Source organism: Aedes aegypti, chromosome 2, assembly GCF_002204515.2.
Source record: "Aedes aegypti strain LVP_AGWG chromosome 2, AaegL5.0 Primary Assembly, whole genome shotgun sequence".
Classification (NCBI taxonomy): Eukaryota; Metazoa; Arthropoda; class Insecta; order Diptera; family Culicidae; genus Aedes; species Aedes aegypti.
This window is the reverse complement of record NC_035108.1, coordinates 27,232,340-27,256,243: the sequence shown is the minus strand read 5'-3', so window position 1 is coordinate 27,256,243 and position 23,904 is coordinate 27,232,340. Positions and strand designations below refer to the sequence as shown.

Sequence of the window (23,904 nt, the reverse complement as noted above, 5' to 3'; positions counted from 1 at the left end):
TCCACAATCAGTCAATAGATACAGTCAACCAAATTTTACTATTGATCTCTAACTTGATATCGAGTGCCCGAATATCAAGTAAGGGAGAGTTGTCTGTAGTAGACGTTGAAAACATATGCACAAAACGTTAATACATGACAATTTTCATCATTTTTGTCGAAAAATGACAATTTTCATAGAAAATTACCATTTTCCATAAATTGATCCGGAGGAGCCGATTTTTCAGAAAATTGGTTTGTTATACAACAATGTTTTAAACAATTCCTTCATTCTAGGATTGAGCAATGACTTTTCGAACATTTTTTCTGGGACACCCTAATGTGTAATCAAAGATTTATTCAGTATTAAAATTCTCTATTTTCCAAATAATTGGGATAGGCAACGGTGTGAGCATACGAGGGCATTTGCTTGAGTAAGTTTTGGAATTCTTCCGTGCGGTACTGCTCGTGGTACATGTAGTTGGCATGAATGGAGAGCATTACTACCGGTTCATCGGTCAGGGTGGAGGGTGCTTCGATGTCGAAGTAGAACTCGTGAGGACTGCGAGATTTGGCCTGAACGTAGTTGACGTAGTGTACGGATTGTCCGTTCCACGGAGTGCCGCTTGGGGGTATCTCTTCGCTGAAGGTCCACGCTTTGAGGCGATGGCCAGGTAAGGGGGATACGTAGAATCCCATAAGCGTAGGTCCTTCGATGGTGAACCGGAAGCGACGAACCTTGGCGGATAGGTCTTGTTTCTCCAGAAGCCTAAGGTTAACCGGATCGGGGAAGACTGGTTGGGAAAGGCTAGTCATCCAGTAGCTGTTTTCGCGCTGCCGATGGTAGCGGTTGATGTAGAGTGGAAAACCGCAGTACAGCTCTTCTTCACATTCGGCCATGATAGGCTGAGCTCGGTCTCGCCAGATGGAAACTTCGTTGAATAGATAGCGCGGGGTGTGGCGATCTTGCGGGTACAGGAAGTAGTTGTCGTGCGAACGTCGAATCGATCCGTTTTGGTGGTAGAAGTTTCGATGTTGGTGCTAGAAATCATTGAGGTGTTAGAATACATATTTCTTTGCGCAACATTGAAAAGGACTTACGAAGATGTAATATCTCTGAGGTGACGTTCCGTCGCGGAATGGAAATCCAACCGGAGTGATCATCAGAATGACTGTTGCTACAAATAATGCTCCGAGTAGAATGTAGAAATAGCGTACCTTGCGAAGCAGAACCATTAGTGGAACAGACAACCCAACTAATAGAAGGGTCATCAGAACGCTGAAGAGAGCCATCATGAGGTCTGGATTAGTTGAGGCATCCCCGCGGCCGGTCATGGGAATAAAGACTGCAAACACCGTCACAGTGAGCGAGCAGAAGTAGAAAACTGGGATGATTTGTCCGATCAGTTGAATGTAGACCCAGATGTGCAGTTTGAACTTTATGATCATGTTCACGATGGTCGACAGGGAGTGGAAAATAACCGGAAAGAGGAGGAGATATGCAGAGCGAACTCTACCGACGGTCAGCGTCACTAAAAGAGCAATGTAGATGAAACATTGTGCATGGAGGAACAGTAGAATACGACCCTGATTGTGGAGGAATTCCTGCAAAGAAATAAGAGTGAGTTGCGTAAGAAAGGTATAAAAAGACACAAGTTTACCAGTTTACGGAAACGCAAATACAGCCACGGACCCAAAGTCAGACAGGCTATGAACGGTATAAAATACAGTCCAAATAGTAGCCAAGTTGTTGAAAACCATGACATAGATCGATTCGCCGCATCCGCTATTGCAGCGATCGCTACGCAAACTCCTGCTCCGACCACAATCGATAGCGTTTGAATGATCAACGTGATGCCGGATTCCAGCAAGATCTTCGTCAGCTTGGCACCTTCCATTCGAATCATCATGACGATCGTCCCAGCAATAAGGCCTAATCCGACAAAGGCCACTAAGAGATTGACGACGTAAGTGATTGTCTCGCTGTAATACACCTTGAACAGATGCATGAAATCAAAGAATGTCGCCGGACTGCCTCGGAACTGTTCAATGTTGAACAACTCTTTGGTTCTGGCTAGGCCCATGACCAGTGGTAGTAGATTATCCCCAATGTGCTGAAGTGTATCCGGAGAAATGGTCTTGAAGGCATCGTAAGCCGTGTGGTAAAGGTAACCATAGGATGCCAGCGCAATGTCCATTCCGGGCCACTTGCCGACGTTGGACAAGGTTTCGTAGTCGGTGAATGAAGGAACCAATCCCAGTTGGAAGACTTCCTCAGCCAGAGCATTAGCGTACGGCCGTTTCACAAATCTTTCGTAGTTTTCCATTAGGAAGGGAAAATCAGGCGCCGATTGGAACATGATTTCCCGTCCTCCATTGGCGGCGACGTCTAAGTTGATGAATGCGGATACATTCGCTGCAAGAGGATGACCGGTCACGAAGCCATGTGCTCCCTGCATGGTGTTCTCTTCACACCCATTTAGAAGAAAGATGACTCCGTGGTGAAGTCCGAGGTTGTGTTGCGCCATTTGACGTAGAACTTCTAGCAAGACTACGGTCATCGTTCCATCATCACCTGCCCCTGGACTAGTGACAGCACTGTCAAAGTGGGCGTTGAGCAGCAGGTAACGTCCGCTGAACTGTCGCGCGTCTTTCTTCCGTAGTGTGACCACGACATTCTGCACTCCTCGATAGTAGCTGGTGATTGGGTAGTCTTTGTAGTCCAAGAAGTAGCTACCGGAAGCTTCTTGTACTTCTACGGATACTTGATTGGAAGAGTGTGCTTCTTGGATTATCTTATTGATTGTTTCCACTAGGAAGTTGATGGCAAACACCTCATTGGCGTTGCTTCCCACAACTCGTGGTCCTTGACTTGTCAGCGTTCGCAAGTATTCGTGAGCGCGTTCCGCTACGAACACCGGTCTATCGGTCGGCTAAGGGGTTGTGAACAAAACAAACATCATGCTAGACTGCTTGTCTCTATGATAGGAATCTCACCTCGTCTGCTATACGGATACCCTCCGGTAGGTTCGACCAATTCCAGTACACCAGGAAGTAGATACCGATTCCTACTGCTGGAAATAAGATGCTCCAAAAGAGCGGTATTGTATGACTTCGGGAGATTTTCCTGTGAAAAACTTCGAAATTTAGAACATGACTCACTTAATAAATTACCAAAAAATCACCTACATCTTCCCTCTTGGTGGATGTTTACCGTTTAACGACTTACCATGGACTGAACGACTTGTCGTAAACACGCTTATCATGGACTCCCAGCAAATTAATTAGCGTACTCGGCCGAGAGCCGAAATTTCAGATGAATCACTCCATTGTTTTACAGCGCCTTGCCGCCGGACAAGGCTTCTACGACGACGTCGACGACGATAACATTCGCCCGAGGACTGTGATAAACCCAATCAAGAGGCCAATCAGCCTACACGAAACAAATCACAGAGCTTAGGAATATCTTATCTCAAACCGCTCCGCGAATACTTTATTGCCGTTTTTCGGAGCGTACATTTGTCGATATCGGGAACCTTATCTTAAAATAGCCAGCTTTCCAGATAGCTGGGATAGGCCACTACGTGCGCATAATCGGGGAAATTGTCAACGAATCGCTTGAACTCTTCGGTGCGGTACTTTTCGTGGTGCATGTACTGGGCGACGATGTTCAGGTGGAACGTTAGCTCGTCAACGGGTTTGTCTGCGGCGTGCTCGATCAGGACCCAGAACCGGTGAGGAGAATCGTCGATTCCGTGGACGTAGTTGACAAAGTGCACTTCCTGACCGTTCCATGGATAGCCGCTGCGAGGAACCTCTTCGCTAAAACTCCAGTTACGCAGCAGGTTCGGCTGGATCGGTGATACGTAGAAGCTCATGTGGTCCGTACCTTCAACGGAGAAGTCGTACCGAGTAGTGTTGGGCGAAGCGCTTGTTTTGCCCAGGAACTCGAACTTGACAGGGGTTGGAAACGTGGGATGGCTCTCAGCCGGTAGCCACCAGGCCGAGTTTCGCCGTCCGTGGAAATAGCTTTGGTAGAATGGGATGCCACAGTACAACTCCCGTTCGCATTCGTCGCCCAGCTGTGTGGCACGTCGCATCTCCGAAACAGTGTCCATGATGTAGCCAGGTGTGTGGACGTCCTGCGGGTGGATGTAGAAGTGGGTGTCCGAGTGACGCATAGTTCCGTTGGGATGGTGGAAGTTCCGTTCGATATGCTGTTAGGAGGGTTGATGAGTTACATAGATCGAAACTAAGAAGTGGGCGACTTACGAACACGTAGTACCGCTGGGGAGATGTCTCCGCTCGATACGGGAAGCCAACTGAAGTGACGGAAACGATGATTGTGATGATCCAAAATATGGCTACGACACCAAAGTAGATGAATGGTTTTCGCATCATCGCAACCATTGGGGTCAGGAAGCTGCTCATCATGAGAATTACTATTATGGCAAATAGCGCAATCAGGAATTCTGGATTGGACTCGGGGTTTCCTCGGTTTTGCATTGGTATGAAAGTGCTGAACGTGGTCAACGAGAAGCTGCTGTAGTATGCAAGTGGAAACAGCTGGCCTATCAGGTGGATGTAAATCCAGTGGAAGCTACGGAATCGCACGATCATGTTTACGATGGTCGTTGCGTTGAAGAAGATCACCACAATCACGAAAATGTACGCTGAGCGAATGGTCATGGCAGTCATTACGATCAGTATCACAATGAAAATCATTTGTTGAGCGAGCGTGAATAAATTGATACGCGTTTGAAGTAGAATATTATCCTGAAACAAAACTGGATTAGTTATCAAGGAGTGTCTTAAGTTTTCTCTCGTACTTACTATCTTATAAAACCGAATCAACAGCAACGGTCCAAGTACTGTGCACATCAAGAACGGACACATGTACAGTCCAAAGATCAACCAGGACTCGGTGAACCAAGACATGGCGCCACCAGCGGCATTCAAGATCACTGCCATCAGTATGGAAAATCCAGCTCCCAGAGCAATAGACAGCAACTGAACTCCCAGGTTGATGAAGAACTGACCCACCACTCGTCCGTAGCTCACATCAGAATCCTTAGCCATAATCGCAAACGATCCGAAAATCAGTCCCAGGCCTAGCGCAGCCATCAACGAGTTAATCACGATTCCGGCCCAGTCCGGGTAATAAATCAGGAACCAGTTCAAGAAATCGAAGAACACCGCCTTGGTTCCTTCGTAGTTGTCGATATCGCTCAGCTCCGGGGCATTGGCCAGACCACGCACCAACGACAGCACATTATCCCCGGTATGCTGGAGCGACTCCAGCGGAATCGTATCGAGCGCGTCGTAAGCCGTGTGGTACAAATAACCCCAGGTGGCATGGGCAAAGTCCATACCTGGGCGACCGCCCATCTTGGTGTAGATGAAGAAGTCCGTTTCCGAGGGAACCAAGTCCGCTTGAAAGAGTTCCTCGGCAACTGCCGTGCAGAACGGGTGCGGAACGTGGTCTCTGTAATACTGATGAAAGGGGGTTGGCTCGTTTGGAATACTGTGACGTTCTATCTACACCTAAATCTTCATTTACGTAAATTCTATTCACGGGGATTTTATCATTGTAGGGGAACTGGGTGTAAAATGCGCCGTTGGGGTAAAACGCGCCACTCTTGTTTTGAACGAACGACGTGGTTTGGGACGCTGTTTTTCACCCGAGATAATGGAAAATGTATTAAAATGCTTCTCTATATATTTTTCGAATCAGCATTTTTCGAATCAGCATGTATACTATAATCGAACAATAACATCTGATCAAACGCCCTAATATATGCAACGTATTTGCAAGCATGATTGCGCATGCGTGCGCGCGAACGACTAAAGGCCCAAACGCAATGATAGCGGAACGGCAACGGAATGCGGAATGCGGAATGCCGTTCCGCTATCATTGCGTTTGGGCCTTAACGCCGAGATCAGGTGGCGCGTTTTACCCCGCAAAAAATAAAAATGCAGATAGGGTGATGTGCTAGTATCCATCGTATTAAGCATTGATCAGTGAGAACTGCAATTTTCCCAGTATTTCAGTGAATGATGCTGACACAAACCGATGCCAAACAATTCTTTCTCAAAACGGCTTTAGCATTGTACAATAACATTTTGATAAATCTTGATCTCTTTTTGGAAATAATGCAAAGAAAATGCATCTTACCGTATTCTTAGTCCGTCGTATCGTTTTCAACTCCGTCGCAATCAGTTTCTAGATTCGTCTCACAACTTACGGCTCACTGTGTGTATTGAATGGTTAAAACACAACATATCAACGCTATAATAAAATGTTTTACTAGAATATATAGATCTACTGGCATCTCCCTCCATTCCTGCAGCATGATGGAATATACTAATTTCCTTTAAAATTCATTGTTCGTTATCAAAATTCGGCCCAAACATATGAACACAATTCCTTTTGACCGTACAATTTTGGCATTTGCTCACAGTACAGCGTAAACAACACAAGCAAAGAAACCGTATTTTTACATCGAGCGTCGCGCACACATTGATGCGCACAAGCTTTTTTTTCTCAGTACGACTGATTAAACTTTGTTTACATTCTCAATCATACGCGGCGGTTGAGGAAATTTCGTAAAATTTGGTGATTTATTGAAGTTTTACGGCGTGTGATTGGAATGAAATCCTTCAATGAAGAAGTACGAAGGTTTTCCATAGTGAAAATAAGTGCCCGGCGAAGTAAGTCACCCACGGGGGCGGGAAGAAACTTGTGTTGGAAAGTGGTGTGGCTCAGTCGATCGCTAAGCATTTCTCTCAAATCGTGTTCGTCCATGCGATTTCGGTGAAAAAGTGCAAAGTGAATAATTGAACTGGAGTTATTTACCGAAATACAGTAGTTTTATTGCATTTTTGGTGTACAAGTGTACAAACCATAACAGCTTTCACAAAATTACACTTGGATAATGAATCTATGTTGCAGATACATTTGAATATCCACCGTAGTGGAACATTTAAAGTTTGATACGACGAATAGTAGCGCTTACGACGAAGAAGAACAAAACCCTAAGCAAGCATTTTGTAAAAATTGATTTATTAACTCCAGAAAAAAGAAAATGGATGGCTGTTTCTACTATTTGATAGAAAACATGTTTGTCTATGAGATAATGAATAAAAAATGGCTTATAATAATGTTCTTCATAGCTAAAAACGCTTCCTTCCTTAGAGGGCGCGTTTTACCCCCAGTTACCCTACATCTATCTAAGGTTATCCATGGACTCCTTTGAATTTAGGATTTCAAATCTACATGCATAACCAGTGACTTTTCGGATGTTAATGAATAAGGACTATATCCGAACAGGCTCAACAAATTGTGTTTTTACAAAAACTTCTTTGAGTTAAGACCTTCGTATCTACTGGCGAAACGACAGCTCTTTCGGAGGTTTATGAATAAATTTATACCTAAGCACACTAAAACCAACATATCCTTTCAAGTTTGGGGTCTAACAGCTTTCCAGTGTCATCCAAGAACTCCGTTGAGCACTGGACTTCAGATCAGCAAAAGTTATCAGTAATCTCTTGTAAATTGCTAAGGATTACACCCATGTGGCTTCGAAAAGTTATATTAACACTTCAGTCGTCGTGCTGTTATATTTTGTACAACACAGGTGAAAAACCCTCGCTTTTCGTACACAGCAGCAGCGTGGTGGTTCTGACGGTGGCAAACCGCGCGACGACTGGAAGGTTAAACCAGGTTCATAGATTTCAGGTTATCATTAAACTCGTTCGAACACAGGCTTTTAGATATATAAGCGTAATTAGTGACCTATCTTATGTTGATGTATGTCATATTAAGTCTTGAAATCAAAGATTGTTTGCCGTGTATCCTAACACCTCTTCGAGTTAAGTCCTTCATATCTACGGACGTAACAAGATATCTTTCTAAGATTTTCAGGGCTTCGCATTGCAATTTTTGAGAACTTTCTCCGTGTTGGTTAACATTGACACATTATCGAACAGCATCCATAAAACATAGGTTTTGCGTTTAAAATTACTGATTAATCGCGGGTTGAAAAGGTTGCAACAATGTTGCGCTCTGTGATTGTCATGAGAATTTTGTTTTTGATTGTATCCTTATCCGCAACAGTTGAGACAAACGGTTGTGAGCGAGCTTGCTTTGTTGTTTATCTTTCGTCTGTTTCAATGACAACTTGATTCACTGAATTATGGTAAACATTTTCAGGTTATAATTGAACTCGTTTGAGTAAACGCCTTTGGATTTACAGGCGTTATCAGTGATCTTTCTTACCAGTGATTTGTTCTATCTGACACAGGACTGACCTCGGCATCTGCCCGAGTAGCCTCGGTTCGGGAGATTTTCCGCCGTCGGGCAAATCTTCGTCGGAGTAGGATAGATCCACCGTCAGGGACTATTCTGAGTAGGCCGTAGCGAGTCACCGGCTTGAGTCGTCTGAGCAGTGATGCATTTTGAACTGAACGCGAGCCAAAAATGAACGGAGCGCGTTCAAATTTTGAACGAGAACGCAGTAAACATCGAACTCTCCAGCCAGCCTATCGTTGCTCTCGAACGGCCCGTTCAGAACGCAATGCATTGCAACGGTAATCAAAGCATGGTTAGAAGGAAAAAGATAACCGACTCCCGTCTTTTCTAGGCGACATGAATAGCGCCGCTCTGGTGAGTCAAAAGCCAACTAATATGCAACATTCTCCTAGTGACCACCAGATGTTGAGGTGTTCGTTAATGACATTTACGCTTGCAAAAAGGTACGCAGCTCAAACAGGGATGTTAGATATTACCAACCATCTCTAAATGGCATAAAATGTGAGAAAAAGAAGAAAGAACCAGCACATGAACAATATTTAGTATGTATAAAAATTACTCAAATGTTGTGTTGATCCAGAAAAGCCTGGTGTTATGTGAGTCGAACTCACTTCTGTGTTACAATTTTTAACCGTGGTTGTTTTGATTTCTTCCACTTTTCGTTTTTTTGATTCCACGATGATTTAATTAGCTGAATATAATGTTTACGCACTTTTGACTCAACAGATGGCAGTAGTGTTACTTGAATAACGTGTCGTCGGCAAAATATATGGCAAAATAAAGAGTCGATCATCTTTTTCCTTTTAACCATCTTTGGTTTAGGTTTATACCTGGAAAATATTTCTTAAACTGATGATAAGTTCCATTCAATTATAATAAACATAGCATTTCTAGCTTTGACCACCTTGAAAACAACATTGACACGTTCAGATGCCGAAAAATCTGTCAAAAACCATCTGCGTTCAATTTTCTGCTCTCTAGCGTTCAAATTTTTGAACTGAACAATGAGCAAGCCTACTTGATCACTCCGTTCAAAAAATTGAACTGGAACGCGAACGGAACGCGTTCAAATGCATCACTGCGTCACTGAGAGCCAAAGCCACCAACCGGATTCGCTGGACCGACATCTGCACTCTACCGGCCAGCAACAGAATAAGAACAACGCGTAACGTTACCGGTTTCGAGAGATCTTCCACCGTCGGAGTAGGCCTTCACCGTCCGTAACTACGCCGAGTAGTATCGACGAATCGACGAATCGCAGTCTTTGGGTCGTCGGGTCCATTGGCATAGGAACAGGGGGGGGAGGGGGGTTTCTCTTGGAAATTAGTCAATTAATATTGTGAGACTTGTTTATACTTTCAAAGCGAATTTCTTCTGATGGTCATACATGTCTACTCTTTTATTAGCATATTGGTTGCGGAATATATTTCCTAAAATATGTTACTTAATCGTTCAAAAGTTCAGTTTTTCTTTGCAATTCCACAAAAATATCATTGATTCTGTCAAATCTAATGCTGAGATATTTCTATGAATTTATTTAAATAGTTTTCCCAAAAAAATATTGCAAATTCTTCCGCGAAGTTCATCAAAAGTCCTTAAGAACAAAACATCACAAATTGCATCAAAAATTCTTCTTGTATTTCACTCCAGAAATTTTGCTTCACATCCCTGGACTATTTAGAATCGGAAAGAAAATTGTTTTTGAAATGCCTCTTGCCTTTGAATCTTCAGAGGAATTTTTTTCAAAATCCTAGTAAAACTTTTGCTTCCAAAATAAGCATGGCGGTTAGAGAAACATCTAGCTGAATAATTGGGAAAAAGAAAAGGATTCAATAAAATATCCATAAAAAAATTTATTGATCTTCCAGTGTTTTATTCTTCAGATATAATTTTACCAATTGTGCGATACGAGGGCGGAATTACTAGAGGCTTTCTGGCAGAATTCTAGAAAACCAGAAGTCAAGGTATGATAGATTTCATGGACAATTTCTAAAGAAGATTCTGATTGAACTTCTTGAGAAATATGTTTTATTTGTAAATTCATTAAAAAGGTGAATTATAGGGGTTTTGAAAATCATCCAATTGTTATACGTATGGTTCCTGATTTCTGATTCCTGATTCTTCAACAAATTTTTAATGTAATGCAAAAATTTCCTTTAAGATTTTAATTTATTGAAATCTTACATTACGAATTTTACCACAACACATCTTCGGTAATGTTCTTAAAAAATACCGGCAATATTTTCGCGTTAAACCTCTACAGCACCACAAAAGTGCTAAAATTAAAAACGGTACTTTTCAGTGCTACTAAAACAGTACTTTTCAGTTCTATTTTTTCCACTATTGATCCCTTTACGATCCTTGTTTGGACCGTGCCTTCGATTTTTCGTTGGACCCGTTGGCGAAAGCTAGCGATGGTAATCCTTCTTGGACACCGTCTTTGGAAAAAACCTCTCGAAGGTCACGTCTTTCTCGTTTATTAATTAAACATGGTATCAACAACTAACAAAAGGAAGGGTGAATCTCTGAATTCACTACTTCCTTCCAAAAAAGTGGGATATAAAACTGTCACTACACGTGGCAAGAATGGAAGAAAGGACGCTTCCCCGGAAGTTTCTTCCAAGGGTGAAATGAATAATTGTATCAAAATGAGCAATCAGTTCGATGCTCTAGACAAATTTTCCGAAAACCAAATCGAAGCAGCCTCTAGCCCAGGCTCTTTGATTCAAGTGAGGAAGCAAAGAGTGCCGCCTCTCGTGGTCAGTTGTTCCGAATTTGGTGGATTTAGGCAGGAGATCTTGAACTCCATTAGGGGAATCAAGGTTTCCTTCCAAATCGCAAAGAAAGGAGACTGTCGCGTTTTACCGGAAACTCTTAAAGATCGTGAGCTTCTTCTCAAACATCTTGAAGAGAAGAAGCACAAATTTTTTACTTATGACGACAAAACTGAACGTTTGTTCAAAGTTGTCTTGAAAGGTCTCTCAAGTGACTATAAGTCACCTGAAGAGATCAAAAATGGAATAAATGATTTACTTGGATTTTCCCCAGTCCAAGTAATCATTATGAAAAAGAGAACCCAATCTGGTATTGTTCGGGAAGGGCTTTCTCAAGAATATTATTTAGTTTCGTTTTAACAAAAAAGAACTAAATAATATTAAAGCTTTAGAAAAAGCAATACTTATGTTCGATGTCCGTGTGACATGGGAACATTTCCAGAAACCTGGAGGAAATTACCAGAACCCCACTCAGTGCCGTTGGTGCCAAAAGTGGGGTCATTGTACAAAAAAATGTCGCATGGATGCTAAATGCATGATTTGCGGAGGTTCTTCTCACGCTGTCCTGTGAAAGAAGATACCAGAAAGTTTGAATGCGCCAATTGCAAGGGCCCTCATAAAGCTAACTTTTGGGAATGCCCTTCACGCAAGAGAGTCGTTGAGGCTCGTGACAGGCAGATGAAGGATAATATCCTTTACGATAACGGTCGTTTCCGGAATTTGCCTGGTAGAGTATCGAACAATGCTCATTTTTCAGTTAACGATCGCTTGATTAGGAATCATACCCACCAGGAAGATTATAATCATGCTCATTCGCAAACAAATTTTAATCCGTCGGTTAACCGTTCGAATCTTTCAATTTCGAATGTATCTACCCACGGAAAATCCTTTGCTGATATTGTAGCAGGTAATTTGAACTCCTCCCCTGTTCGTACAATGAGTACCCATTCTACTTGTTTCAAATCAAATGGAAAAAACCCTACCGCCACAGGTAATTCCTACTCCGCTTCTTCGTCTACAGAAAATTCCAATGGGAAATCATCAGATGTACTCACTTCAAGTGATATGTCTGTCTCTGATTTTAATTTTCTAACTGATCAATTGAATCTAATGATTGATGCAATGTTCAAAGCCACCACTATGATTGAAGCAGTCCAAGTAGGTGTAAAATTTACAAATCAAATTGTTATTGGATTACGTTTTTCTAATGGATCCAAATAATAATTTAAATATTTTAAATTGGAATGCTCGTTCTCTGAATGGTAAAGAGGACGAGCTGTTTAATTTTCTTACAGCTAATAACGTGCATATAGCAGTTATTACCGAAACTTATTTAAAACCTGGATCCAAACTATAAAAAGATCCTAACTTTTTTGTTTATCGTAATGATCATGTCGCATGTGGGGGAGTTGCAATCATCATTCATAGGCGTATAAAACATCAACTGTTCTCGTCATTTGAAACAAAAGTTTTTGAAACTTTAGGTGTTTCTGTTGAAACACAGCTTGGTAAATATACTTTCATAGCTGCCTAATTGCCTTTTCAATGCTCTGGGCAGCAAGTTAATTTGCTCCAAACTGACTTGCGAACATTGACTCGCAATAAGTCAAAATTTTTTGTCAATGGTGACTTTAATGCCAAACATCGGTCATGGAATAATTCTCAAAGTAATTCCAACGGCAGAATTTTATTTGATGAGTGCTCTTCAGGATATTTCTCAATTCAATACCCTGATAGCCCTACATGTTTATCCTCTTCTAGAAATCCATCTACGATTGATTTGGTCTTAACCGACTCTAGTCATCTTTGTAGCCAATTAGTTATTCATGCTGATTTTGATTCTGATCATGTGCCTGTTACATTTCAAATATCCCATGATGCGATTCTCAATCCTATCAGCTCCACTTTTAATTATTTACGAGCCGACTGGAATACATATGAAACGTATGTTGACTCTAATCTTGATGTTAACATTTCTTTAGAAACTAAACTTGATATTGATATTGCTCTTGATACTTTAACAAATTCCATTGTTGAAGCCAGAAGCATTGCAATTCCAAAATGTGAAGTAAAATTTGAATCCGTGATTATAGACGATGATCTTAAACTCTTGATCCGTCTTAAAAACGTGAGGAGAAGGCAATTTCAACGCACTCGTGATCCTGCTATGAAAATTATATGGCAGGATTTGCAGAAAGTAGTTAAGAAACGTTTTGCAGATTTAAGAAACAAAAATTTTGAAAATAAAATATCTCAATTGGACCCTGGCTCTAAGCCCTTTTGGAAATTATCTAAAATCTTGAAAAAAAACCTCAGAAGGCAATACCGGCATTGAAAGAGGAAAACAAATTATTACTAACTAATTGCAAAAAAGCTCAAAAACTTGCTATGCAGTTTGAAAGTGCGCACAACTATTATTAAAAAAATCAAAAATATGAAAGCTCCTGGTGATGATGGAATTTTCTACATCCTCATCAAGAAACTTCCAGAAAGTAGCTTATCATTTTTAGTTGATATATTCAACAAATGTTTTCAATTAGCATATTTTCCTGACAAATGGAAAAATGCTAAGGTTGTTCCAATTTTAAAACCAGATAAAAATCCAGCAGAAGCTTCTAGCTATCGTCCAATCAGTTTGCTTTCCTCCATCAGTAAACTTTTTGAAAAGGTTATTTTGAACAGAATGATGGCCCACATCAACGAAAATTCAATTTTTGCCAATGAACAGTTCGGATTCCGCCATGGACATTCGACCACTCATCAACTCTTACGTGTAATAAATTTGATCCGTTCCAACAAATCTGAAGGCTATTCTACTGGTCTTGCTCTTTTAGACATAGAAAAAGCATTCGACAGTGTTTGGCATGAAGGTTTGATCGTAAAATTGAAAAACTTTCCACTAGAGTTTGTATCCTTTGACAGATACGCGTATTTCGACCTCAACTGTAAGGCCGTCTTCAGTGTCGTGTACTAGTACACGACACTGAAGACGGCCTTACAGTTGAGGTCGAAATACGCGTATCTGTCAAAGGATACAAACTCTAGTGGAATTAAATGGTATAGTACTAAATTCGGTTTTTTCATCTACTTATAGGTATTCTACTAAACAGCTCGAAGATTTATTATGAAAAACTTTGTTAGAATAATTCAAAGTTATCTGTCAAATCGTACACTTCAGGTTAATTATCAGAACTCCAGATCTGAAAGACTTCCTGTAAGAGCTGGTGTTCCTCAAGGCAGCATTTTGGGACCAATATTATACAATATTTTCACATCTGACTTACCTGAGTTACCTCAGGGATGTCAAAAATCTTTGTTTGCGGATGACACAGGCCTCTCCGCCATAGGACGAAGCCTGCGTGTCATCTGTAGTCGATTGCAAAAATGTTTGGATATTTTTTCTTCATACTTGCAAAAATGGAAGATTTCTCTTAATGCTTCCAAAACTCAACTAATAATATTCCCACATAAACCAAAATCTCTTTATTTGAAACCTTCAAGTAGACATGTTGTCACGCTGAGAGGGGTTCCAGTAAATTGGTCAGATGAAGTTAAGTATCTAGGGCTCATGCTAGATAAGAATTTAACTTTCAAAAATCACATTGAGGGCATTCAAGCCAAATCTAACAAATATGTAAAATGTCTCTATCCACTTATTAATAGAAAATCAAAACTTTGTCTTAAGAACAAGCTTTTGATATTCAAACAAATTTTCAGGCCAGCCATGTTGTATGCTGTACCAATATGGACTAGCTGTTGTAATACCAGGAAGAAAGCTCTGCAGAGAATTCAAAATAAAATTTTGAAAATGATTCTGAGGCTTCCTCTCTGGTATAGTACCAATGAGTTACATAGAATATCCAATGTTGAAACATTGGAACAAATGTCAAATAAAATAATCAATAATTTCAGGCAAAAATCGTTACAATCTTCTATTGCCACGATTAATGCGTTATATGTTTAGGTTAAGTATATTGAAAACGTTTTTTTCTCTTATAAGCAGGTGAAATCAACTCACCTGTAAAAAATCTGAACTGCTACGGCAAATGAAATGTAATATGTTGTTAACAAAATGTTAATAAAATCTTAGATTTGTTTTACCAAATTAGGATGATAGTGTTACCTAATAACACAGAACACCTAGATACAAGAAATAATAAATGTAATGTTTGGAATGATACTAATAAAGAAATTAAAAAAAACAGATTATTGCTTTAGGTAGACAATTATAAGCGTGCGTAATAGAGGTAATAAACTATAGAGGAAGAATGTCACTGGCGTCGCTGCAGGAACATCTTTTGCTGGTGGAGATAGGCGGGGCTATAAATGTCAACGCGAAAAAGTATGCAGTTTGACACTTATGTGCCCAACATGTTTCTGAGCGAGAACAAAGGGAACACCAGCGACATTCGTCCTCTATAGTTTTCTAATTTATTGCGTGCGTACGAACTAACTAAAGCCTAAACTACTACACTTAAATAGCACTAGCAAACTGAGCAAACAACGCGTTGTCACCGGAAAAAGTCTGGTTCCCATGGAGTTCATGACTGACCTAGCTTTAGCTTTATAGTTTTACAGAAGACTTGTCAAACAAGTGTTATTTGTAGTCTTTTTGATATTGATTTACGAAGTTTCATGCACAACTGAGTTTCAAGGGCAAGATATCCATGTACGTATTGATTCCATGTGCGTGAGAGTAGTTTACGGAACATGTTGCAGAATGATGATTTTTACAGCACGAGTCGTAAATTTCGGATAATTATGACGAGTGCTGTAAAAATCGAGTTCTGCAACAAGTTACGCACAACATTTTTTGCAATTTCATAGAAGACCACTTGAGGGTGTCAGAAATTATATCGAAATGAATTCACCATTATTTTACAATTTCTGAAAAATTGTTGTGATATGATTCATTATGCAACTCAAAACAGTTGCGTAATGAGAAAGCGTTGCGTAATGATTCATTACAGCGCTGGTTTCAGTTGCGTAATGACTATTCCCGCACTGCATACTTTAGTGCAGGAAAGTAGGCCGTTTCATGACAGATTGGCGTGATGAAAAACATCCTATGGGGCTCCGCACAAAAATCAGTCCCTCTCTTTCACTCTTCCATGAAATATGTAAACAACAAGGCCAGTAGGAGTCAAAATCCCATACTAAATCAAAACAGTGCAGCGGCCTATTACGATGAGAAATTGCAAGAAAATATATTCACATATCCCCGTCCCATTACGTAAATAGAGATTATAGTGTACTCACCTCCATCAAAAAGGAAAACTTCGGCCCAGCTTGAAACATAATCTCGCGCCCACCATTGGCCGCCACATCCATGTTGATGAACGCCCGGACACGATCCCACCACGGATGCAGGATAAAGGCATGAGCTCCCTGCAAACCATTCTCCTCGAATCCATTGAACACGAACACAATTCCATGCTCGTACGCGGTTCCGTCCTTCGACAGCTGCCTTAGAATCTCCAACATCACCACAGTCATCGTGCCGTCATCGCCGGCGCCAGGACTTTGCGGAACGCTATCGAAGTGTGAGCTCAACATCAGATAGTGCTCCGGTTCGGGAACTCCGGCTGGAGTGATTTTCACCAGGACGTTCTGAACCCCTTGGTACACGCTGGTCATCGGATATGTAACGTAGTCGAAGAATGCACTGCCATCCTGTTGCTGAACTTGAACCTCGAAGCGATGAGCAGAATTCGCTTCGGCTACAATTTCGTTAACCGTTCGATACAGAAAGTCAACGGTGAACACTTCGTTGTTCGGACTGCCACCGACTCGAGGCCCATTACTGGTCAGTACCGCAAGGTTTTCTTTGGCGACCTGAGCGATAAACCGACCTGGATTACTCGCTTCATCGGTGGTCGTCAATCCCGTGGGCAACGACACCCAATTCAAATAGACCAAGAAGTAGATTCCAACGACGACGGCCGTCAAAATGAAACCCCACACTACAGATATCGTTTGGCCATAGTTTATGTCTCTTTCGCCGGAGGTTTCGCTTGAAGAAATAAGTCTAAGTTAGGTAGCGCCATCGATTTAAAAACAACACTTGGTGCACTTACTTTTTGAGCCGCAATTTATCCCGATAAGACTTGAACATGGCTGTTTGATGGCTGTTCGCGCGGTTGTTGATTGGAAATTTCTGAACATCGACGTTATATTCGGCAATCGGATTGCGTGCCTCCACCGCGCCGTATCTTATCGACCGCTGGCGGTAATAAAAATATTAAATTAAATTTAATACCTATGCCACGACTCCTACAAACTCTGTGGGGGTAAAAAATCTCACGCAAGAACTTTGTCCCCGGTCTGCATCCGCCAATACCCAAATGGGGACTAATTGGTACGAGTGCCTTTAATCCCGGGGTATTAATTTCTAATTCAAGATTTCCCCGCCGGCCGTGATTGAGGTTGAGGCGTGCCACACTCGACACCGATGTAACGAGGAAACGTAGAAATAAAAAAACGCAGATAAACTTTGCACAGAGCGTCAGCAACAACAGCGCGCGCGTTTTTCAGCGATATCCCGCGTTGGGTGGCGAGTCTGAAAAAAAAACTTATTAATTAAAAAGTTTTTCAGATTTTTCAGTGGCAAAAAAGGGAAATTGTACACAAATTCTCGCATTACTTTTCTGTTGTATTCTAGTCTCAGTGGAAGCAAGCGATAATCAGACTTTGAGAGCAACAGGGTGCAGCCGAAATGAACACTGAATGGCTTGCATTTTAGTTGATAGATTTCCCATATCACTGCACACTAAGTTAAAGAGACAAACCTTGATAAGGAGTTGTTATATGTCTAGATTGTTGTATGAAAACCGAAAGACGTGATTTCATTGCCTCTTCCTATTCCAAAGATTGTATTGGAGTGCGGAAGTAGTTGTTTCTTTGCACGTTCAAGAAGTGCTGATAACGTCAAAGAAGATGGTCTGGCTATTCGATGGAACAATTTCGGGAATTGCAGCTCTCCAAGTTCTACGAAGGTGCTTCAAGTCATGCTGAGTGTGATGAAGTGATAAAGGTCATGAAGTCATGTTTGGGTTCAAGGTTCTTCATTCAAGCACTCAGGCTAAATCTCCTCATCAAGGTTCTGTTTCCTAGTTCAGGTCTTGTCTTCTAGTCTCCTCGCTTATGAATTGTCTCCTCGTCTAGGTTATGGTTCCTTGTGGTCCGTCACCAATCCGGCCTCAGCTTCTCTAACAGGGCCTTTCTGGACACCCATAAAATGTTGAAATACATAATTCCGTATCATCGCAGTCTTCTGACTTACATCGTTATCAGCTCAACATCTCTCATTTATTTAATAGTGGGTACACTGCAAAAATTGTAATACTTTTGTAACAGTATTGGACAAAATATTTGCAACTTTTTCGATTTTCCATACAAAATGATCAATTTTGGTAAGCTAGATCTCAGATATTTATGAACCGATTCGAAATAAATTTTCACAGAGCATCAGATATAACTTGAATTTCAACATTTTGAATAATTTTTCTATTTACGATTTTATAAGTAATAACGGTTCAACTAAAGCAGGGCTGCCCAACGTACGGCCCGCGGGCCGCATCCGGCCTGCGACCTCATTTTGTGCGGCCCGCGGAGGGTTCGAAGAATTTTCTCATATTTGGCCCGTTGACTATTCCACCAACCCGTAGTTAGAACTTACCAAGATTATGAAGCTTTCAATTTAGTTTCGACCTAATATTTTACCCCGGTAATAATTTAAATTGTTTTGTTTTATTAATCTTCTTTTTATTTATGAATAATTTAAATTCTAAATATCAAATTCTGGGCATTCAAAGAATGATTTTACCATGACTTCCTTCGACATTCGAAACATGAAGTCTGCATCGACAAAAGGCTAAATTTTCATGAATAATTTCACTGAATCATAGGCTAATATTCTCACGGAATCCAGGGAAAAATTACCAATACCTTGGTGTGATCCACGCAGAATAACTAAAAGACGGGTAACAAATCTACGAGCTTTTAAGAATTCTGGACACAACTTTCACGGATAACATTGGCAATAATTTCCGCCAGGATTTCCACCATAGATTTCTAGCCAGGATTTAAAACGAGTTCAGTACGTAACTTTCTAAAATCCTAAGTAAAATTTTCAAACTATTGTGTAAAATTTTGACAGAATCGTCAGCGAATTAGTAATAAAATTTCGAACAGGTTTCTTTTGAAATACTGGCTAGCATTCTCAAACATTTCAAGGTAGCATTTCGAAATGATTATTTGGTGAGATTCGGAAAGAATTGTAGGCACGACAGTTTGGACATTCGGATCAAGATTTTTGTTAAAACTTGAACAGGAATTATTCTCACAGGTTCCAAAATTTCTTGGGTAGATTCTTCAAAATGTTCTGGGCTACACGCAGCGAACTGGACTATCGAAATTCATACATTTTGCCTTATAAAAGATGGAACGGTTATCGCAATAAGAACGCTTTATGTAGCGTTTTAGCATCACTAATTACCAAGGCGTCGATAGGCGCGGGGTGTACGCACGAGCCTATCGATTGCAAGGTCCTTGGTTCGATTCCAGGCTGCCGCGAAAACTATTTTTGTTTTCAAATTTCGATTTCATAAGGTAAATTTATGAATTTCAACCCGATTCCTTGTGGCGAATTTTCATAAGGGGTTCCTATGTTTATCGATAGTCCATTTGCCTGAGTGTAGATTATCACACGATCAGGATAATTAGCAGCAATTATCTGTCTTTCGATTTCTTCAAATGAAATTTGCTTCATTCGCTGATTTTTTGTCAGGTTTCACAAACTTCATTTACTTCATGCGAATAATGTTGGTGCATTTAAAAATGTGGCCCGCGGCACAAAATTGTTCCTGCCATTTGGCCCGCGGCTCAAATAGGTTGGGCAGGCCTGAACTAAAGTGTAATTTTCGACGAAAAATTCAAAACTATTTATCTCAAAATCTGAGCCCTACACAAAAACTGTCTCCAGCAAACTTGTTCATCTCGTTAAAATCTACTACTTTGCTGAAGATACCATGAAGCTATTTCTTCAATATGCTTAGTTATGTAATTTATAAAAAATCGTCAAAAAATTCACTTTAGTCAAACCGTTACTGCTTTTGAACTTGTGGTTGAAAAAATCACCTAAAAATATATGTTAAAATTCAAGTTATATCTGATGGTCTGTCAAAATTTCATTCAAATCGGTCCATAAATAACTGAGATACAGCTTACCAAAGTTGGTCATTTTGTATGGAAAATCGAAAAAGTTGCAAATGTTTTGTCCAATACTGTATGTGTCTCGACACATAATTATTCGGATCCACCTCACACATTTAATTCATATAAATTGAGTTCATCATCGTGAATCAAAAATATGTGTGAAACCATATAAGCAAAATTTATATAGTTTCACACATATCCCGTATAAAGATGATGAACTCATGAACAACAACATCAAAATCAGACTTTGTGGAAACAGATGATGGTAATTATGTGCACTGACACATGTTTTCAGTTTGTTATGAAATGAACTCTGATTATTTGTATCACACATTGGTATCATTTTCTGACACAAATTGCAAAAAACTATGTACGGCACACATATCAGCGATATGTGGATTTTTATCAGTGTATATTTACAATCACATTTGCTCAAAGCAAAGTTTTCCTCCAGACTACACCTTGATTTCTAATATATATCATATATTAATCTGATACGAGAATCTCGAAAATGAAAAATACCAACGTCAAATACCATTACACTTGTTTCGTGGCCGCATCTCTCCATCCTCGGTTCTGCCCCACGCTCGTCAAATCGCTGTGCTCTTGATCCACCCACCTAGCATGCTGCGCTCCACGCCTTCTTGTGTCAAACCGGATCGGAAGCGAACATCATCTTTGCAAAGTTGCTGTCCGGCATTCTTGCAACATGCCCTGCCCATCGTATCCTTCCAGCTTTGGCCACCTTCTGGATACTGGGTTCACCGTAGAGTTGGAAAAGCTCGTGGTTCATCCTTCGCCGTCACACATTGTTTTCCTGCACACTGCCAAAGATCGTCTCAAGTACCTGACGTTCGACGACTTCAAGTGCTTTCAGGTCCTTCTCGAGCATCGTCCACGTTTCATGTCCATAGAGGAATACCTGTCTTATAAGCGTTTTGTACATGGTACAGTCACCCCACGCAGTTGAATCACCCACAATTTACGAATCAGCTGATTTCAAAACACAAAATTATTGTCAAACTTATCACAAAACATCACATAATCATTTTTACTGACAAGCTACACATAGTGTTCAACCATTTCAAGGCTTTTTATCTCAGTAAAAAAGCTCTTGATCGCGGTATAAACCAACAATATTACTAAATTCTTTTTGTAGCTATTTGAGCTGTATTTTTGGTCAACTTAGTAAGCCGTGTGCCTATTTACGCCTAGCTAGAAATTACGTTTTAAAGTGTGTTTCAAAGATTTTTTGTGAGAGTTTGAGCCCCAGACATCATTGAAAGATTCAATAAACATAGCTATGAGAGATAAATGCGTATTTATACGGATTTTGATGAGATTTTTGAGTAAAATACTTGATCAATAAATTGTGGGAAATATACACACCAGTCACAATTTATGAATCAGCTTTCACACTACTAGTACTTAGTATTTTGAAAAATGATTTTAAGTTTCAAATAATGCTCAATGTAAAATTTTGTTACGGGAGAGCAATATGCAAAGGGACCGTTCATAAACTACGAAAATTTCTTTTTTTTTGTGGAAAAGGAGTCTGAACATTCTAATGAATTTCTATGATTTAGTATACAAATTCTCATGAAAAAAAGTTATTTTGTGGTATTATATGGCCATACAAATTGCGGACGTTGTTTATGTAATTGAGGCCTTACATTACAGATTATTATGTTGAATAATTTATGGATAAACAATGGAGGAACAAAAAGAAACAGTACAGATGTAGAATATGTCAAGAAATTTTTAAATACCGTTTTTATTCATATTACGGACAGCTACAAATTCCGGACACTCACGATTGTATGGGAAACATTTCACACGAAATGTTTCAATTTTCGCCGTCCAAAAGTTCTTATTTTCGAGGCTCGGTTTATTAGGTTTTTTTCCATAAATATCATTGCAAATTTATAATGCCCAACTACCTTAGATGTCTCTTAAGTGGTTGAAAGATTTCAATTGATGATTTGACTGTTCCATTAATGATTATCATGAGCTGTCCGTAATTTGAATCAAAGCGTCCGGAATATGAGGCAAAAGTGAGGGAGCGTCCGGAATAAGAATCATGAAAAGGCCACACGCTTTGATTTATTTAAAGTTATTCAAGTTGCGGACGCGTATTCTTCACCCACCATCCGAAAGTTAAGGGCTTCCGACGCTCGATAACGCTAAAAAACCATACAGAATGATTTATTTTGTATGGTCCAAGCTGGGTTATACTTCACTGAGGCCTTAAGTGTCCGTAATATGAATCAAAACGGTACACCTGATAGGTTCTTCCTAAATTTGCTATAAAAACGGGATTCTGCTTTTGCAGAAGGACCAAAAGCAACGAGTGGGAATTGAAAGAATTGGTTTGCATCCTGCCTGATTGATATAAATACCATTTTTTTGTCATTTTTATGATCCCTTTTGTTGCACGTAAGTTTTTTAGATTAACTCCCAGGCCAAACTTTTGGCTCTTCTATCAGACATATGGAGAAGTAAAAGATATACAGACTTTTAATAAATCCAAAATACAGAGGTCATGGAGTATCGTTTATATTCCGAATTTTTTACGTGCATAATGTGCCACCATATAATATTAGAATCCTCACACTGAGAAAAATCTACACGTCAAGTTCATGTGCTTTACTTATAGATTTGCGCAATGAGGAGACCACGTGATTTGAGTGGGGTAGCCATATGGATTCCGTCAGTGACTTCACATGTGTATCAAAATTAAGTTGTCATGTGAAGCTAACATGAATGTCTAAATAATAAATCATGCTCTGCTTGTGGCAAGCTCACTTGAATGTTTTTTTTATACAAGTGAGTCAGCAACAAGCGGGACGCTGCAAATCCATTTGGGAAGCCCGGAATTAGCATTCTCCATTTTTTTTAACTGAAAACCAGAAAAATCTGCTAGTTGAATTCGATTTTTCTTCCAAACCATACATTATGTTCCATGTTTTTAGAGAAAGGAAGAATCCTCTTATATCGAACAACTTTACTAATAAAAGAAAAAAACGAATTCACAAAGTTTATTTAACACTTTCAGCTTCAAATTTTTTATCTTCTCTTTGGAAGCATGATGACTGTCTTTCAACACGAAGTCCAACCGCTTTGGCTTGATCACAAATAATTTAGAAATTTTAAACATGCAAAGCTCATCGATTTCATCATAACAAACTCATTGCGCAAATCGATAAATTGACCAATTTGAACATAATGATCATGAGACAAGCTAACCATAAGCAAACCACACTGAATCCGTGTTGGGTGATGATCTATGCGTCCATAGGTTGACGCATACGAGTCTGAAGGGAAAGCTTCGGGAATTAATGTGGAAAAATTGAATCAATCCATGAAGCAAAACAAAGGAATTGAATGTGTAACACACACGAAGTTTGCAAAAGAAAATCACAGCAAATCGATATGGACGTTCATGAATCGATTCACAATTTTAAACACACAGATCGAACGTGTGGATTTTTATCAGTGCAGTAAAGGCAGTCGAAGTTAAGCATTTACGAGTTCTGCCATTTACATCTAATGATTGTCTGATTACACTACCTGCCCTCATCCTCCAAATAAACATGCTCCAGAAACATATAAATCCACAAATTCA

General features: G+C 40.1%; 2 protein-coding genes across 2 annotated transcripts; both read right to left on the bottom strand.

The window, feature by feature from the left end:
• Positions 1-319: 319 nt before the first annotated feature.
• LOC5575907 (endoplasmic reticulum metallopeptidase 1) lies at positions 320-3,283 on the bottom strand. Its single transcript, XM_021840349.1, has 5 exons — positions 3,168-3,283; positions 2,976-3,105; positions 1,640-2,911; positions 1,080-1,583; positions 320-1,019 (listed from the first exon to the last, which is right to left on the bottom strand). The coding sequence occupies exons 1-5, from the start codon at positions 3,242-3,244 to the stop codon at positions 345-347; spliced, it is 2,658 nt and encodes an 885-aa protein (XP_021696041.1). The 5' UTR covers positions 3,245-3,283; the 3' UTR covers positions 320-344.
• A 129-nt stretch (positions 3,284-3,412) lies between these two features.
• Positions 3,413-17,432, bottom strand: LOC5575913 (endoplasmic reticulum metallopeptidase 1). The gene is made up of 6 exons (XM_001662233.2): positions 17,341-17,432; positions 17,141-17,286; positions 16,323-17,076; positions 4,812-5,471; positions 4,251-4,754; positions 3,413-4,195 (listed from the first exon to the last, which is right to left on the bottom strand). Exons 2-6 carry the CDS (start codon positions 17,176-17,178, stop codon positions 3,521-3,523), a joined length of 2,631 nt encoding a protein of 876 aa, XP_001662283.2. The 5' UTR covers positions 17,179-17,286; positions 17,341-17,432; the 3' UTR covers positions 3,413-3,520.
• Positions 17,433-23,904: the final 6,472 nt, after the last annotated feature.

Bases quoted from the DNA above. Each gene is read 5' to 3' on its own strand.
- LOC5575907 (XM_021840349.1), bottom strand. From the start codon at position 3,244: ATGATAAGCGTGTTTACGACAAGTCGTTCAGTCCATGGTAAGTCGTTA. The intron at 2,912-2,975 runs GTGAGATTCCTA...ACAACCCCTTAG, and splicing joins GTATCCGTATAGCAGACGAG to CCGACCGATAGACCGGTGTT. The intron at 1,020-1,079 runs GTAAGTCCTTTT...AATGATTTCTAG, and splicing joins CTCAGAGATATTACATCTTC to CACCAACATCGAAACTTCTA.
- LOC5575913 (XM_001662233.2), bottom strand. From the start codon at position 17,178: ATGTTCAAGTCTTATCGGGATAAATTGCGGCTCAAAAA. The intron at 17,077-17,140 runs GTAAGTGCACCA...TATTTCTTCAAG, and splicing joins GATAAATTGCGGCTCAAAAA to CGAAACCTCCGGCGAAAGAG. The intron at 5,472-16,322 runs GTGAGTACACTA...CCCTTTCATCAG, and splicing joins AGTTTTCCTTTTTGATGGAG to TATTACAGAGACCACGTTCC.